The following is a 19,399-nucleotide window of genomic DNA, read 5'->3' as shown; positions in this document are numbered from 1 at the left end:
CGAAATTTCATTACTCTACATTAATCATTGTTTGGTGTTGAGATTTTTTCCGTCAGTGCATATAGCTGCTTAGCTGTCGCAGCCTGTCTGCCTAGTGCTAGGGCTCATCCTGCGCTGGAGACATTGTTAGTATAAAAACGGCTTGTATTCTCAGTAGAGTTTAATGATTTCGCTGTCATGCTGCTGTTCTGGGGTATTCTGCCTGCCCAACATTAAAAGTCGTACAGCAACAATAAAGAAAAAGAAATAACGAAAACAGGACAAATGCTGTCGTGAACATGGTAAGTTCACAACTGCTACACTATTGCAACACCTGTATACGTAGTTGAGTAAATACATTTACTAGGAATGGAGAGCGTTCTGAGATAAGCTTCTCATTAAAATTACTGATATCTGTTCATGTCATTTTATCTGCTACTTAAATATAACTGCCGACTGGTTGCGTCATAACTCTGCAAGACTGTTTCATATAACGTATAAGCAATGCCACGTTTTAAACCATTCAGTCATTAAAATTCTTATTCAAATTTTACCTGTAGGACCTAAGTTTTATTATAAGTAATTCTGATAAAAATAAATCCCCGAAAAGGCAATTCTGGAAAGTTACAAAAAGTACAGTAAACTCGGCGCATGTTCAGACTTTCGAAATTTCAACAATTGCTGCAGCGTTGATTGTTGCACTGCATACTTAACGAGAAACTCAGAATGGAGTTCCAAATGTGTTTGCAAACTGGCAGGCTGTCAGACTGAGACCTTTATGAAAGGAGGAGGATAAGGGCAAGTAGTCTCGGACAAATAACCTTCCCAAATTTACATATATTTTTCTGAAGTTTGTATTGATACATTCTTCACACTATGACTGATTACTTAATAGAACTAAGCCTTCAGGACTAAGCCTTCACGTGGGGCTCAGTACTCAACGATCCAGATAACCAATGCGGGACAGTCTATTTCTCATACCTGGTCAGTTGGTGACATGAGAGAGGAATTAGTCAGTAACGTGGGAGCTGACATGAAGAAGATCAAGGGATTCTGAGGCGAATGAAAATATGAATCTCAACGGTGAAGGTGGACGAGTAAGTTTCTCCTGATACCTCAACGGTAGTAATGTGAAGAGGACGCACCTCAGCACAGTGGATCTAGCGGAAACGGCAGACCACCAAGCAAAACAAAAATCCACGTCGTGTCTGACTTACAACAAGCAGCTACATGGTCAGTGTCTCTCTACATGCCGATAGCGGCTGCAAAAATCAGAAGCGTCTGTTAGCAAAGTGGTCAGCTACGAAAGGCGTATGTTCCCATATTGGGGGAGGGGGGGAGGAGGGGGGGAGGGGGGGGGCTGTTAAGACTCATCTGTCCATTCGATCAAAGATGTAACATCCCACGAAGGGGCTAACACCCCTTCCTAATTTAATTTCCACCAAGACGTGATGGTAAACACTGAACGGAAAGTACTCCAGGAGCTAAACAATCCTTCGTCACTGGAAACAGTGATGCAACTAAGCCGTCTGATTCTGGAGAGCCTAGAACTTCACGTAAAGAAGAGTCGGAGCTTCCTAGAACTTCTCGCTCGGTCTAAGAAAAAACATTTGCTAGGCACACTGAACATCAACACTTTACTAAAGACTGGGATTCTTAAAGAATTGATGGACTTGTTAAGCAGACGCAACATGCTCATACAAACAGTTAAGGAAACCAGATACTGTGATGAGAACACATTTGAATCAGGGGGCTGCAGGATCTATAATGGAAAACCGGCGGTAGAGAATAAATAGAAAATCACTATGCTTGGAACAGGTTTCATGGCCAATCGGAATCTAACAGATTCCATAACAAATTTTGGGTCCCCATCGGAGCGAATATCACTTCTCTCGTTTAGATCAGCGAACAAGATCTGTGCCATCACAAACGCACAAGCACCGACCAACAATGACGACAGAAAAAATCCAGAAAATGTTGAACAATTTTGAGAGACATTAGAAAATGAGTCATCAAAAATACCAAAGCACCATATAAAACTACTCGTATGACACTTCAACTCAAAGTTCGCCAGAGAAAAGTAATATAAGGCAATAATAGGAAATTTTCCTACACACAAGCGCACCAATAAGAATGGAGAAAGGTTTATCGTCTTCTGAAGACAATTTGACTTAAAACTTATGTCTAACTTTTTCAGAAAACTGCCAAGGAGAAAGAAGATCTGGTCTTCTCCTAATGCACATGCGGCAATAAACAAAAAAAAAACAAGAAAAATCATGAACGTACACGTCTTAGGAGGGCTAGGCAGAGATTTGAACCATTTTTTTTTAACAGAAATGAAAGCCTAAATAAACAAACCCCAAAATTTAAAAAGTCCATAGAACTGACACAAAATTTCTGTCAGACAGCAGGTACGAATTCGTTAAAAAGCTTCACACAAAGAAGATGGAAAACTGGTATGAAATCAGAGAAGCAATGATAGGAACGGTGAAAGAAGAGAACAACTACGAAGAAGAAGGAAACATAGGTTGTGGAATAAGATATGTGACGAAGCGATAGAGCGTAGACTAACTGCTTGGAAAAAATGGAACTCCTGAGAAAAGGAAAGAGACTGGAACGCACTCACTGAGATCAGAAAATAGACATCAAAAATTATTCGAACAGAGAAACTGAAATACGACAAAAAACGATTAGAGGAAATAGATACAAATTTCAGACAGAACAATACTAGGAACATCTACAAAATTTTCAGAGAAGAAATAACGGGTTTCAAGCCGATGAGCCTACACTTCAAAGATGCAACAGGCAAACTGATTACCAACAACGCATACAACTGTGAGTTACAATCAAAATACTTCAAATATCTTCTAAACTGCGAGGAACTAACACAAGGACTAATTTTCAGACAACTTCAAAAGGGAAATCCACCTTCGGAACCACCGTCACTGCATCTAATTGAACAATACATTGGCTAGCTTAAAACCAACAGAGCGCCAGTTGAAGTCGGAATATTAGCTGAGATGTGGAAACTCGGAGGGAGGCTGGCAGCTGAAACCATTAACGAGGTTATTAAAGTTTACTGGGATAAAGAAGGAATACCTTAATCATCCGCTGCATAAGTAGTGTGATAGAACAAACACCAGCATTTACCGAAACCAATCTCTGATTCCAGCCACATAAATAATTATATCCAAAGCTCTACTGAATAAAATAGAAGATCAAGCAGAAAACACAATTGGCGTGTACCAATCGGGGTTCAGAAAGAATGGATCGTGCCCAGAGGAAATTTCTTACTTGAAAAATAGCCTCAGGATCAGAACAGTGCGAAATCTTAACAAAGTTGTTATGTACACTGATTTCAGAAAAGCCTACGAATCTATAGACAGACAGACAGTATTCTAACACTGGAAGAAGGAGGTATCGACAAAACCAACAAACAATGAATCGAACAGACACTCACAGACAAAACTTCAAAAGTTACATTTGTAGGAGAAGTTCATAATCAACACAGGTGTTCGGCTGGGCGATGGGATCTTTCAGATTCTAGTCAGTCTGGTCTAAGACAAGGTCATGAGAGACTGGGATAAAGAACTACAACAGAAAAACATCGAAGGAGTTCCTTTAGGACAGGGAAGATATGAGGTGAAATGCCTCGCCTTTGCTGATGACATTGCAGTAATTTCTAAGGACAAAACAGATGCAAAGACAATGATAGAAACACTTCAAGAAATTGCAGCTAAAACCAGATTACTACACTAACCAGCCAAAACATTATGACCACCGGCCTATTATCGATATAAACCAGTCCAGGTGACAGCAGCGTCACCTGGTGAGGAATTATTGATTGTCAGACACTGACACGATGCATTTAGTATCAATGAGCGTGCTATCCGTGTGTAAAATGGTGAAGGCGCCCGATGTATCAGAGTTTGACCGATGACAGATAGTGATAGCCCAGAGGCTCAGCACGAGCATTTCGGAAACTGCACGACTTGTCGCGTGTTCGAGGAGTGCTGTGGTGATTGTTTTCAACACGTGGCGAAACCAAGGTGAAACCACGTTCAGATGTGCTGAGGTTGGGAGGCCACCTCTCATTACAGATGTCAAACGTCGTAGGCTGGGCAGACTGGTAAAACAGGACAGCGGCGAACTGTGGCGGAACTAACATTAGGCTTTAAATGCCGGACAGTGCAAGTGTGTCTGAAGATACAGCGCACCGAACACTCCTAATTAATGGCCTCCTTACCCGACGACGCATGCATGTGCCAATGTTAACAGACCGAGCGAGGTGGCGCAGTGGTTAGCACACTGGACTCGCATTCGGGAGGACGACGGTTCAATCCCGTCTCCGGCCATCCTGATTTAGGTTTTCCGTGATTTCCCTAAATCGTTTCAGGCGAATGCCGAGATGGTTCCTTTGAAAGGGCACGGCCGATTTCCTTCCCAATCCTTCCCTAACCCGAGCTTGCGCTCCGTCTCTAATGACCTCGTTGTCGACGGGACGTTAAACACTAACCACCACCACCACCAATGTTAACAGCACAACATCGGCAACTACGACTGAAATGGGCACCTGATAATCGACACTGGATATTGGTGCAGTGGCAGAACGTTGCATTGTCTGATGAATCCCGATACCTTCTTCATCATGTGGATGGGAGGGCGCTAATCCGTCGTCTTCCAGGGCAACATCCCCTTGACACCTGTACTGCGGGAAGGAAGCAAGCCGGCGGCGGCTCCATTATACTCTGGCGAACATTCACACGGGCACCTACCGGTCCAGCGGAGCTCGTGCAAGGCACCATGATGGCCAAGGACTATCTTACACTGGTTGCAGACCGCGTACATCCCCTCATGACGATCATGTTTCAAGAAGGCAGTGGCATTTTTCAACAAGATAATGCGCCATATCACAAAGCCAGGAGTGTGATGGAGTGGTCCGAGAAACAAAGTGGCGAGTTCAAATTGATGTACTACCCTCTCTCCTCCCCCACCCCCACCCCCCAACACTCGCCAGATCTGAATCCTATCTAACACATCTGAGATGTTGAGATGTGACTGAAAGTGGAGTCAGAGCTCATACCCACCCTCCCCGAAATTTATGGGAATTTGGTGCCAAATGCCTACAGCGACCTACCAAGGCCTCATTGTTTCCATGCCATGACGCGTCACCACTATTATCCATGCCAAAGGTAGACATTCAGGCTATTATATAGGTGGTCACAATGTTCTGCAATATCATATGAGAAAACAGAATACACGGAACATAAACACAACAGAGTAAAATATATACAAACACAACATGGAAACATCGATAGAGTTGATAAATTTAAGTATTTTGGAGAACAGGTACAATCAAATAGATTAGATAACACCAGAAGTAAGGAAAGGTCGAAGAAAATGGAATCAGCATACATACTCACCCAAACCGACATAATAAAAGATGAGTATCATTCCAGGGAAAAATTAAACACTATGCAACATTATTAAACAGGAATCACTTTACGGATCTCAATGCCTAACTCTGAATAAAAGATTTGAAGAAGAAGAACTGGAAAACAAAGAAAGGAAAATTCTCAGAAAAATTTTAGGATCACAAGAGAACAAAGATAACTGGACGAAGAGGAGAAATGGTAATCTATACCGAAACACTGAAACGATCGCAGACAGAGGAGATTAAAGTTTCAAGGCCATATTCACAGAATTAATCACAATATGGTAACGAAGAAAATTTTTAATTTCATTTCCTAATTAAAAAACACCACTGGATAGCTGGAAGAAGAAAGAAAGGACTTAAGTGTTAGGACAGTGCGGTCTATCTCTTGTAGTGTTTCTAATGTTATTTGCAAAAGTGCAATCGACTGCCATTAGATATGTGTTGTGTTCTGTTAACCATTTTTGGTATCGACTTTGATTCTGGCCTTTCTTTTGTTTTCAAACTTTAATCGATTTTAATTAGTAATAGTTGAGTACCCATCATTCCCCAGGTATAAATTTATTCCAATTTTTTATTAGTTCAACTTTTCCTTCCCCCGTTTTCTATCCATCTGCTCCTGCCTCCTCTCTCTGTCTCCCTCCTCCATGATCACTCTGTTCATCTGCTCCTTCCTTCCCTTTCCTCTTCCACCTGCCCCTTTTTAAGTCCATATCGTTGTTCTGTGGTGTCACCGCTAGACACCACACTTGCTAGGTGGTAGCTTAAATCGGCCGCGGTTCATTAGTACATGTCGGACCCGCGTGTCGCCACTGGCAGTGATCGCAGACCGAGCGCCACCACACGGCAGGTCTCGAGAGACGGACTAGCACTCGCCCCAGTTGTACGACGACTTTGCTAGCGACTACACTGACGAAGCCTTTCTCTCATTTGCCGAGAGACAGTTAGAATAGCCTTCAGCTAAGTCCATGGCTACGACCTAGCAAGGCGCCATTTGTAACATTGCATGTATCTTAAGAGTCTCACTTGATTCGTCAATAGCGATGTACCACAAGGATGGAATAAAGTTAAGTATTTTAGCAGCTACGTACTTTTCTTTATAGCATTCATTACGTATCCTGTTTCAGACCTCACGCCATCCTTCGTGAGTTAGCGCGTGCATCTTGGCCGCCTCTTTCAATTAGTGTGCGTAGTGTTGGCAAGTCTGCCGACACTACAGTTCCCCTCTCTCACACCCCCTCTAAGCTCTTATTCCTTCTCTCCCTATCTTTGTTCATGTCCTCCTTCCTCTCTCTGTCCACCTTCTCCTCCCCTCTCGACCTCCAAATCTTCCTCCCTCCTCTCTCTGCCCATCTTTTCTTTCTCTGCTCATCTCCTCCTCTCCTCTCTATCTGTCCATCTTGTCCTCTTCCCTCTCTCTGTGCATCTCCTCCTCCCCCCTCTCTCTGTTCATCTCTGCCTTCCCCTCTCACTGTCCATCTCCCTCTGTTTCCATTCCATGTCCCTCTCCTCGCCCCCCCCCCTCCTTACTTCTCCACGTTATCACCCGCATCCTAATATGATGTTGCTGATTCTTACCCCCACAATATTTCTTTCCAGATAGTAAGTAATATGTGTACCAAAGCTAGTTCCAAAAAAAATGGTTCAAATGGCTCTGAGCACTATGGGACTCAACTGCTGTGGTCATAAGTCCCCTAGAACTTAGAACTACTTAAACCCTAACTAACCTAAGGACAGCACACAACACCCAGCCATCACGAGGCAGAGAAAATCCCTGACCCCGCCGGGAATCGAACCCGGGAACCCGGGCGTGGGAAGCGAGAACGCTACCGCACGACCACGAGATGCGGGCTAGTTCAAATGGATTCCAAGGTATAGGAGGAGCTTTTTCCCAGTTAATTTGCCCACGTACGTACATGTCATACATATTTCACTCATATTTAACATATTTATACACATGTTCCATCTGTACTTCTAGTGAATTTCGTTCTGCAGTTCCGTTTTCAAGAAGCTCAATGTTTATGAGATCATTTCTCTTAAACAATGTGTTGTACAATGATATATTTTTGCATGTACATTCATTGGTGTATGTGAATATTGTCTACAAAATGTGTTGCAAATAGAATTAGTAGTAAAAAAGTAATAAATTGAAGGGACATGCCTGATCTGGTAGTTTTACTGCAGGAACAGCGAAACTGTAGTAAGCGATAAATGTTTTTTCCTTTCATCGTTTTGTGGGGGTTGACAGCGAGAAAAAGTCTCGTAAAGGTTGGAAATTATATGTAAAGTTCGTTGCAAGTCACTAAGTAGTCTCATTTTTAAGTAGTGGATGAATATATCCTGACTATTTGCGCGTCGTGAACTAGGTTCCTCTTCCACCCCCCCCCCACCCCCCCCCCCCACCCCCCACCACCTACCCCTTTGAGAGGTGGGTGTTTCTTACTCACACAGTGACTTTTTCAGGCCAGTAGTCATATGTTTAACAAGTATGGTTGAAACTCATCCGTTGGTTTAGAAGGAGATGTGGAACGTAAATACATGCAGTTTTATAGTGTGTATGGATTATACATTAAGAGCTCGGAAATTACTGAACATTAAATGTTTATGAAGTTGTCTGATTTCATTTTGTTTCTTGTCATTTTTAATGAGACTGCCTGTTGTCATTTTAAAACCCAATTCATTTCTTATTTTATTATTAAGCCTCACAGTTATAGATTTAAGATTCTTTTTGCAGTACTGGCGATTCAAAAATAAAATGATTTATTCCTTTGGTAGAAATATTTCTTGGTCTACCCCTTTCGTTCCCAGATCCTAGCCTTACTACCTTTCCACTTCCACTGATCGTACGGTATTGTTTTCCGTTCATCACTGAACGTCCTCGGAAAATCTTGTTATTACCTGAAACAGATTTATGGCCAGCTTCTTGTTTTCCCGTATAGCTTTAAGTCTATCACCTTCTTGGAAATGAAAATTTCTTGTGCTCTTCCTTGATTGTCATTTTAAGGGATCCTAGTATTTTTACAGTCTCAATGTAATTTTAATCTAATTTACGTAATGACATTCCTCATTTGCCTATTAAAGAAACGTATGTTACAAATTTAAGTTTTTATGATATCTTTTTACTCCAGAAAACGCATAATTGCTTTTATCGATATAACACAAATGCACCACATTGGTATTATAACATTCCATTGTTTTTCCTTGGGCTTCACATTGTCACTGCCCCCAATACAGAGAATAATGCCAGTCGTATCCACAGACACAATAAAAGTGTAACATTACCTACACCCATAAAAAACACAACACTTAGATAGTAATTCGTGCACCGAAAAACAAACTAGCAACAGGTAACGTATTACCACTCCGAAACGCACTGTTGTTTGGTTCAAAATCGTTTGAGTAGTCTTGTTCCTCCGAAGTTAGTATTACAGTGGAGCTTGAACCGCTTCTACTAGCGCTGTAAATTAGGACCAGCTCTTGTCTGATACAATCCGCTGTCCGAAACTAACCGACCTTCTCTTTATACTTCCGATGAAAATATGAGTGAAGCAACCACCATGGGCCCGTTCTGCTTTAGCCAGGTACAAGCGATCAGTGATTTTCGAAAGAAAATTGCTGGTACAGAATTTAAATCCGCCTGCTGCTGTCTATACATGCGCTGACTTCTATTCACTAAAATGAGCTAATCATACACTATCTGATCAGAAGTATATGGACGCCCACATGTGATCCTGAATTGACCACTAGATTTCACGAGAGGCGCACCCGCCAGTATAAAAGAAGATGGAAAGTATTGTCAGTAGACAAGCGTTAGCAGCACAATGGATCATTCATGACAGCTCAGTGACTTCAAATGAACCCACCAGCGACATCTCAACCTTTCTGAGGCCGTCCAAATAGACTATCGGTAAGGCGGATGGTGGTTGCCAAAAATCTCATGTCAGTGGAAGGAATCACTGGTGAGTTCCAGACTGCTACCAGCAGTCCGGCTAGAACGAAGACTGCCGTGCACGGTGAGTTAAAACGAATGGGGTACAATGATCGAGTAGCACGTCGTAAGACACGCACTTCTGTAGTCAACGTTAATCAAGGCTTGAGGTGGCATAACGAGTGACGCCAATGGACAGTCGATCACTAAAAACAAGTGATCTGGAATAATGAACCACGCTATACTTTGTGGAAATCAGCTGGAAGTATTTCAGTTTGACGAATGTTTGCTGAATGTTAGCTGCAATCATGTTTATTGCTGAAAATGAAGTGCGGAGGACGCAGTGTTAAGGTATGAAGGTGTTTATGATGGTTAGGGTGTGACACCCTTGTTGCACTTAAGAAAACAGTAAATCTGGAAGGATGTGAACACATTTTACACCACTTGCACAATGCGTACAGTAGAGGAGCTGTTTTGAGATGATGATTGTGCGTATCAGCATGATAATGCGCTCTGCCATAAACCAGCATCTGTGAGGCTTGTGAACAACAACATTTCTAAAAAGGACTGAGCTGCCCAGAGTCCCGACCTGAACCCAAAAGAACACTTTTGGGATGACTTAGAATGTCGACTTCTCCCCATGCCCTAGCGTCCAACATCACTACCTTCTGTGGCCTCAGCTCTTGAGGAAGGATGGGATGCCCTTCCTCCAAAAACATTCAGATGCCTCATTTAAACTGTCCTTGACGCAGTTCAAGCCATCGTTAAGGCAAGGGATGGACACTAACATGTGTCCTGAGACTTTTGATCAAATAGTGTACGTCTAACTCAAGTGGGCACTTCCCAGAAAGGTGCACTGTGTGAGAGGATAAAGTAACACGTTAGTACTCACCTCCCCAGTGGAAGTCATAATTCCTGTTTGCATCGACTCCCATACAGTCAGGGTCGTCACTGCCTTGGTATGAACGTGTCTTCCGCCACAGACGATCCTAAGGACAAAAATACAGATTCGATAGGATTCAGGACATTAGATAGGAAAATGTGCAGTCATAACGCATATGTCAGTGTCCGCTCCACATCATCCCTTTCCGAGCTGGTATCTGTGGTGACAGATTTTCAATGCTCCAGTTGATTCTGCTTCTCTGCACTACATATTCTTCCTTCCATTCTCCATTCGTTGTAGGACGCCTCGCCCCTCATTGGAAACTTTGTTATCAGAGTATTGAAGACGATAAAGCACAACGTCCTTCATTTCACATTTTCATTAAACAGACAAGAAAAAATGTGTTCTAATACATTGTCTGACTGTAAGTAACAAAATGTCCTTGGAAAAGGCCAGGTGATACGGTAGATTTCTGTTAGATTACATCATGATCAGACAGAGATTCCGAGATCAGATGCTGGATTGTAATGCGTACCCAGGAGCAGATATAAATTCAGGTCACAATGTAGCAATGATGAAGAGTAGGTTGAAGTTTAAGAGATTGGTCAGGAAGAATCAATACGCAAAGAAGCGGGATGCGGAATACTAAGTAATGACGAGATATGCCTGAAGCTCTCTAAGGCTATAGATACAGCAATAAGGAATAACTCAGCAGGCAATACAGTTGAAGGGGAAAGGACATCTCTAAACAGGGCAATCACAGATCTTGGAAACAAAAACATAGGTATAAAGAAGGCAACTGCGAAGAAACCATGAGTAACAGAAGAAATACTTCAGTTGATCGAGGGAAGAAGGAAGTACAAAATTGTTCAGGGACATTCAGGAACATAGAGATAAAAGTTGCTAAGGAATGAAATAAATAAGAAATTCAGGGAAGATAAGACGAAGCCGGCCGATGTGGCCGAGCGGTTCTAGGCGCTTCAGTCCGGAACCGCGCGACCGCTACGGTCGCAGGTTCGAATCCTGCCTCGGTCATGGATGTGTGTGATGTCCTTAGGTTAGTTAGGTTTAAGTAGTTCTATGTTCTGGGGGACTGCTGACCTCAGATGTTAAGTCCCATAGTGCTCAGAGCCATTTTTGATAAGACGAAATTGCTGCATGAAAAATGTGAAAAAATCGAAAATGGAATGATTGTGGGAAGGACTCACTCAGAATATAGGAACGTCAAAACAACCTTCGGTGAAAATTAAAAGCAAGGTTGGTAACGTTAAGAGTGCAATGGGAATTCCACTGTTAAGTGCAAAGAAGAGAGCTGATAATGGCAAGATTACATTGAAGGCCTCTATGAGGGGGACGATTTGTCTGATGTGATAGAAGAAGCAGCAGGAACCGGTTTAGAAGAGATAGGGGAGCCAGTATAGAATCAGAATTTAAGAGAGCTTTGGAGGACTTCAGATCAAATAGGGCAGAAGGGATAGATAATATTCCAACAGAATTTCTAAAATCGTTAGTGGAAGTCGCAACAAAACGACTATTCACGTTGGTGTGTAGAATGCGACATACTATCTGACTTAATCAGCTTAACAGCTCATCCATCCAAGTTACTGACAAGAATAATATACAGAAGAATGGAAAAGAAAAGTGAGGATGTGTTAGATGACAATGAGTTTGGTTTTAGGAAAGGTACAGGCATCAGCGGTGCAGTTCTGACTATGCGGTTGATAATGGAAGCAAGACTACAGAAAAGTCAAGAGACGTTCATAGGATTTGTCGATCTGAAAAAGCGTTCGACTATGTAAAGGGGTACAACATGTTCGAAATTCTGAGAAAAATAGGGCTAATCTGCAGGGACAGACGGGTAATACACAATGTGTACAGAGCTAAAGGGAATACTAAGATTGGACGACCAAGAAAGAAGTACTCGGATTAAAACGGATGTAAAATTGGGATGTAGTCTTCTGCTACTACTGTTCAGTCTGTTCATGGAAGCAGCAATGATGGAAATAAAAGAAAGATTCTGAAGCGGATTTAAAATTCAAGATGAAAGAAAATCAAAGATACGATTCGTTGGTGACATTGTTATCCTGAGTGAAAGTGAGGAAAAATTACCATGTATGCTGAATGGAATGAACAGTATAATGTGTACAGAATATGGATTGAGAGTAAACTGAAGAAAGACGAAAGTAATGAGAAGTAGCAGAAACGAAAAAATTGTATTTAGTGAAATATGGATTGTGGGAAAACCGGAACAGAAGATAATCGAAGCATTTGAGATGTGGTACTACAGACGATGACAAGAAGAAGGGACGGGGGGGTGATAGGACATTTGTTAAGATATCAGGAAATGACTTTACTAGAGGTGAGCTGGAGACGGTAAAAACTGTAGAGGAAGACAGAGATTGGAATACATCCAGCAAATAATTGAGGACATAAGTTACAAGTGCCTCTCTAAAATGAATAGGTTGGCACAGGAGAGAAATTTGTGGCGGGCCTCTTCAAACCAGTCAGAAGACTAATGACTCAAAAAAAAGAAAAAAAGGAGTCTGCCTCGTTCGTAGATAATCCTTAATAAATGTTTGCTTAGACGATTACTAAACCCTTGCTGTATTCCTCAATAATGACCAAAATTAAACATCGTATAAGAGCCTCAACGACATACGATGAGTTACTTTTGAGAAATAAGTTAAGGTACACCCCGTCGACGAAGCGTCTTTACGGCTAGAGCAATCATTCAGTCATACACTTATGATGATGGAAACGACAGCCTTTTTAAGGGAGAACTCTGTTACTTAAGAAAATCTCATAAACTTCAATCTGACGTCAACGTGTGACGTGCTATTCTCCAGTAGTCTAAATATTTTGCTCCATTAAACGATTTTTGTATCTACGAATTTCCAGCATGATGGAGTAGCTTGGATCAGCAACTTCTATTAATCTATAGAACGAAAAACCATTCCAAGTTGCAAATATTTTACTTTTTATTCATTCGATGACTAGTTTCGGACCGAGACCCACTTTCAAATCAACATAAGAAATTCGAAAGTGGCATTTCCGAAGGTGTCAAAAAATGTGTAATGTACATTTACAGTGCATATCTGTATGCACTGTAAATGTACATTACATATTTTTACATCTTCGTAAATGATATTTTCGACTTTATTATGTTGATTTGAAAATGGATCTCGCCCCGAAACTAGTCACCGAATGAATAAAAAGTAAAATACTTGAAGCTTGGACTGGATTCTCGTTCTATTAATTTTTATATCGTCAGCAATTAATTTGCAATTTGAAACACTATATTTCTCAAATTTGTGAATTACTGCCCTGTGCTTAAGACTTGTGTGGCAACAAAGGTTTTTCGTTGTGAATAGTTCGTCACAGCACTGCAGGACTGGAATTTGAAACACTTGTTTGCTAAGTGAAGTTTATTTTCTATAACTGTGAACTACCCAGCGTATTGTATGTTTCTTAGTGGTAAGAACTGTTCGTAAGTTCAATAAAGCGCAGCTCCACGCGATATCGACCGACCGCCGTGTCGTCCTGTGCCACATGCAGTTATACGGTTGGGTTGTGGAGGAGCATGGAATGAGCACATCGCTTTCCTGGCCTCTGTCACCTTTCCAGAACTCGGAGCTGCTCTCCAGTTTCTAGTAGCCGATCGACTAGACACGAGGACGACTTAACCTCGTTTCAGTCCTCCCACCAAGAAAAAAATCACTGGATGTAATGGGTTCTCCACCAGGTTTCTATGCATGGCAGTCAGACACGCTGACGGGTCAGCTGCAAGCCGCAAGCAGCGGCAACTGTATGATGTGACCACCGGAAAGCAAATTGACCTCCTGGGGAACTACGAAGGAGGCAAGACAACTGCCCTCAGGACAGGCGGAAGTCGGTTTCTCTTCGCGTAGCCATCTAACGCAAATCATCAACAGATACGCTACGCCACCGTCTTCCCACCTCCCTACCGCTGGACTCTCATTACAAAATCGCTCCACTCCGCTGGACTCTACGTAATTCGACTTCTCGACTTGATGCAGTGGCATGAGACTTTATCGGCAGTGCTCTACTGCAAGTGATAGACTCTACAAACATTTGCTCACGACCTATTTTACTGTGGCCTATATCTTGCAAATATCTGAAATTGCTCACGTTTTTATCAAGTGTCACTGAGTGTGTATTGTGGTAGACGCTGCTAATAAATTTACAAGAGAGCTGTGTTAAATTAGCTACAACTATTTTCCCATGGAAGAGAACATGCGCCGGTGGTTAAAAGAAGCTGTATCATGATTAGGTTGATAACGCCATACCATTTACATTATATAATCGATTGTGAAGTAAGAATTATTAACATCATACGACAACCATCAGTTCGGTTGCTGTAGCTGTTTTACATTTTCAGAGGAAAGCATCTTTTCAAAGCCACGGGTTGTTTAGACTATAGACCCCGTAGTGGCAGACCGAGCACAAGGCGTAATGCTGTTGAGACAGTTCAGGAAGAAATGGAGACTGTAGCGGGTTCGTCTATGCACGGGGAAGTCAACGCTCGTCCAGTCGCACGTCGCACCGGCATTCCATACACTACTGTTTGGTTGGCACTGAGGCATACCCTCCGATGCTATCCGTACAAAATCCATCGGCATCATGAACTGTTACCTGGCGATTTAGTGAAGCGGAGTGGGCGTTTCAGAAGATGGCGGAAGATGACAATTGGTTGAGTAACGTGTTGTGGACCGACGAAGCTCTTCTCACGCTTCGAGGGTCTGTCAACGCCCACAACTGCAGAATTTGGGCTACCGAAAATCCTAGAACTGTCGTGGTAACTCCATTGCACGACGAGAAAGTCACGGTATGGGTTGGATTTACAACATCTACCGTTATCGGGCCTTTTTTCTTCGAGGTATTGCGTGATTCTGGTTTTGTAACTGCTACCGTGACGAGTGAGAGGTACGCCGATATGTTACAGAATCACATCATCCCCAGCCTGGCTGATAAACACCTGCTGGAACGTACGATGTTTATGCAGGATGGCGCTCCACCCCATATTGCTAGACGCATGAAAGATCTCTTGAGCGAGTCGTTTGGTGATGATCGTATGTTCAGCCGCCACTTTCGTCATGCTTGGCCTCCCAGGTCCCCAGACCTCAGTCCGTGCGATTATTTGCTTTGGGGTTACCTGAAGTCGCAAGTGTATCGTGATCGACCGACATCTCTAGGGATGCTGAAAGACAGCATCCGACGCCAATGCCTCACCATAACTCCGGAGATGCTTTACAGTGCTGTTCACAACATTATTCCTCGACTACAGCTATTGTTGAGGAATGATGGTGGACACATATTGAGCATTTCCTGTAAAGAACATCATCTTTGCTTTGTCTTACTTTGTTATGCTAATTATTGCTATACTGATGAGATGAAGCGCCATCTGTCGGACATTTTTTGAACTTTTGTATTTTTTGGTTCTAATAAAACCCCATGTCATTCCAAGCATGTCTGTCAAATTGTAACTCTCTATCGACATTATTCCGTGATTTATTCAGTTTTCAAATTTATACTGACTTTTTGATCACCCGGTATTTTACATAGTTATTTTGCAGCTGCATTTTACAATTATTCAATTACTGTTATAACTATCAAATGATGTCGTAGTTTCATGTAAGCACTGTTACCCATCCCTTGTCATTGTGCACAGTTGTCTTGTTAACTTTTGTTCGTTTCTACTCTTCAGTTTTTAGAATTAATTGAGCTCTTTTCAATATCAGTTTAGCACTTAGGGCTCTGTCACTCCTTGTATCTATTATGATCGTACAGTCGAGTATCGCACTCGACAGAGGCCAAGTATTATGTATACATGTTTACTCTGCCGTGGAGCGGCTCTATCTGGCCAGTTTACTGCATGCAGAATGCCGTGTCTGCTCACCACACTTCCACCAGGCTGTCGGTAGAATGTTTATGATTATTGTCTCTGGATTTGATCTTTAACATGACGTGCGACACCCAGACAATTAGTGTCATGACTTAAGCGCAGCTCAGTGAGGGTTTAGTATAAAGCTGTTATCAGTGGGTGTTGCCTATTATATTCGTTCAGGTGCTGTAGCTTTAGCATAATTTCTTGTTTTGTTTACGTGCGAGGAACCTGAAGGTGTTTAGCGAACGAAACCGGTTAACACAATAAATATGTAATAAGACAGCTGAGTTGGTATTCATTAATCATTCACAGAAAAACGTTGGTTAAATGCCATAAACACATACCTTACCTTTATTTCAAAAGAACCGAAACTGTGCATTATTTTCACATATATTTAAAGAAAATATTGAAAAAAGAACACAGTGAGTTTTATACACCGAAGTAAACAATAAGCTTCTTTTCAGCAAGATTCGTAAAACACTGTCTGACAATAAAAATGAAGCACGCAGAAGGGAAGGAGTAAGACAAGCGAATCTTTATGGGTTGAGAGACAATGCGATATCGCTACAGTATTACAAAATCGAGGCAAATTTACAACGAATTTAGCAGTATGAGCCCACTTATCACTATGGCAGTCCACCCCCTGCGATCTATATGCATGCAGTATACGTTTGAGAAGGGTGTCATAAAGCCGTTGTATCCTCTCCTGAGCAAAGCTAGTCCACAACTGTCGTAACTGATCAGTGATATCTTCCATAAGAGTACTAGGATGGACGTCTGAACTGGTCCAACACATGTACTACTGGGGGCAGAGGAGGAGGAAATTTTCGTTCAAAAATGGTTCAAATGGCTCTGAACCCTATGCGACTTAATTTCTGACGTCATCAGTTGCCTAGAATTTAGAACTAATTAAACCTAACTAACCTAAGGACATCACACACATCCATGCCCAAGGCAGGATTCGAACCTGCGACCGTAGCAGTCGCTCGGTTCCAGACTGCAGCGCCTAGGACCGCACGGCCACTCCGGCCGGCAAGGAAATTTTGGTCTTATGTCAAAGCGGTAGGTGGATCAAAACAAAATGTTCAGACACTCTGTGACCAAAATAGTACTGAAACAGAGGATGACAGATTAAAGGCCGAAATACTAAATATCTTCATCCAAAGCTGTTTCACAGAGGAAGACTGCACTGTACTTCCTTCTCTATATTGTCTCACAGATGACAAAATGGTAGATATCGATATAGATGACAGAGGGATAGAAAAACAAAATCGCTCAAAAGAGGAAAGACCGCTGGACTTGATGGGATACCAGTACCATTTTACACAGAGTACGCGAAGGAACTTGCCCCCCCCCCCCCCTTCTTGCGCCGGCCGAAGTGGCCGTGCGGTTAAAGGCGCTGCAGTCTGGAACCGCAAGACCGCTACGGTCGCAGGTTCGAATCCTGCCTCGGGCATGGATGTTTGTGATGTCCTTAGGTTAGTTAGGTTTAACTAGTTCTAAGTTCTAGGGGACTAATGACCTCAGCAGTTGAGTCCCATAGTGCTCAGAGCCATTTGAACCATTTGAACCCCCTTCTTTCAGCGGTGTACCGTAGGTCTCTAGAAGAGCGTAGCGTTCCAAAAGTTTGGAAAAGGGCACAGGTCGTCCCCCTTTTCAAGAAGGGACGTCGAACACATGTGCAGAACTATAGACCTATATCTCTAACGTCTATCAGTTGTAGAATTTTGGAACACGTATTATGTTCGAGTATAATGACTTGTCTGGAGACTAGAAATGTACTCCGTAGGAATCAGCATGGGTTTCGAAAAAGACGATCGTGTGACACCCAGCTCGCGCTATTCGTCCACGAGACTCAGAGGGCCATGGACACGGGTTCCCAGGTAGATGCTGTGTTTCTTCACTTCCGCAAGGCGTTTGATACAGTTCCCCACAGTCGTTTAATGAACAAAGTAAGAGCATATGGACTATCCGACCAATTGTGTGATTGGATTGAAGAGTTCCTAGATGACAGAACGCAGCATGTCATTCTCAATGGAGAGAAGTCTTCCGAAGTAAGAGTGATTTCAGGTGTGCCGCAGGGGAGTGTCGTAGGACCGTTGCTATTCACAATATATATAAATGATCTTGTGGGTAACATCGGAAGTTCACTGAGGCTTATTGCGGATGATGCTGTAGTATATCGAGAGGTTATAAAAATGGAAAATTGCGCTGAAAATGCAGGAGGATCTGTAACGAATTGACGCATGGTGCAGGGAACGATAATTGAATCTCAATGTAGACAAGTGTAATGTGCTGCGAATGCATAGAAAGAATGATCCTTTATCATTTAGCTACAATACAGCAGGTCAGCAACTGGAAAGAGTTAATTCCATAAATCATCTGGGAGTAGGCATTAGAAGTGATTTAAAATGGAGTGACCATATAAAATTAATCGTCGGTAAAGCAGATGCCAGACTGAGATTCATTGGAGGAATCCTAAGGAAATACACCGAAAACAAAGGAAGTAGGTTAGAGTACACTTGTTCGCCCACTGCTTGAATACTGCTCACCGGTGTGAGATCCGTACCAGATAGGACTGACAGAAGAGATAGAGAAGATTCAACGGAGAGCAGCGTGCTTCATTACAGGATCATTCAGCAATCGCGAAAGCGTTACGGAAATGACAGATAAACTCCAGTGGAAGACTCTGCGAGAGAGACGCTCAGTAGCTCGGTACGGGCTTTTGTTGAAGTTTCGAGGACATAGATTCAGCGAGGAGTCAAGCTGTATATTGCTCCCTCCTACGTATATCTCGCGAAGAGACCATGAGGATAAAATCAGAGAGATTAGAGCCCACACAGAGGCATACCGATAATCTTTCTTTCCATGAACAATACGAAACTGGAATAGAAGGGAGAGCCGATAGAGGTACTCAAGGTACCCTCCACCACACACCGTCAGGTGGCTTGCGGAGTATGCAAGTACCTCAATATCAAGCACCCATTTGTGGGCGAGCACTGTTATGTTGAAAAATGGCGCCACGATACTGTGACATGCGGAGTAATGCTTGAGACTGCAAAATGTCAGTGACGAACTGTTGTTGTCAGAGTTTCATCAATCACTACAAGCCGTTATCTGAAGTCATACCTGGCATCCCCCAACACCACGCTATCACGCAGAGAGTAACATCGCTGGTAAACATAGGAAGAATGGGACCTCTCTCTAGGTCGCCACCATCCGAGTTAATGTAGAATCATGATTCACCAATGAACACAATGTGGCGCTATT

The 19,399-nt window shown here is 42.5% G+C and overlaps 1 protein-coding gene across 1 annotated transcript in view; it reads right to left on the bottom strand.

Annotated features, from left to right (window-relative positions):
* The window catches only part of LOC126259484 (carboxypeptidase B-like), a 208,147-nt gene that overhangs the window by 67,243 nt on the left and 121,505 nt on the right, over positions 1-19,399 (bottom strand). The window contains exon 6 of the mRNA XM_049956323.1: positions 10,234-10,330. Within this exon, the coding sequence (XP_049812280.1) occupies positions 10,234-10,330 (97 nt within the window). The remainder of the gene's footprint in view (positions 1-10,233; positions 10,331-19,399) is intronic.

This window comes from Schistocerca nitens, chromosome 5 (assembly GCF_023898315.1).
Source record: "Schistocerca nitens isolate TAMUIC-IGC-003100 chromosome 5, iqSchNite1.1, whole genome shotgun sequence".
NCBI lineage: Eukaryota > Metazoa > Arthropoda > Insecta > Orthoptera > Acrididae > Schistocerca > Schistocerca nitens.
This window is presented reverse-complemented; position numbering and strand designations above follow the sequence as displayed.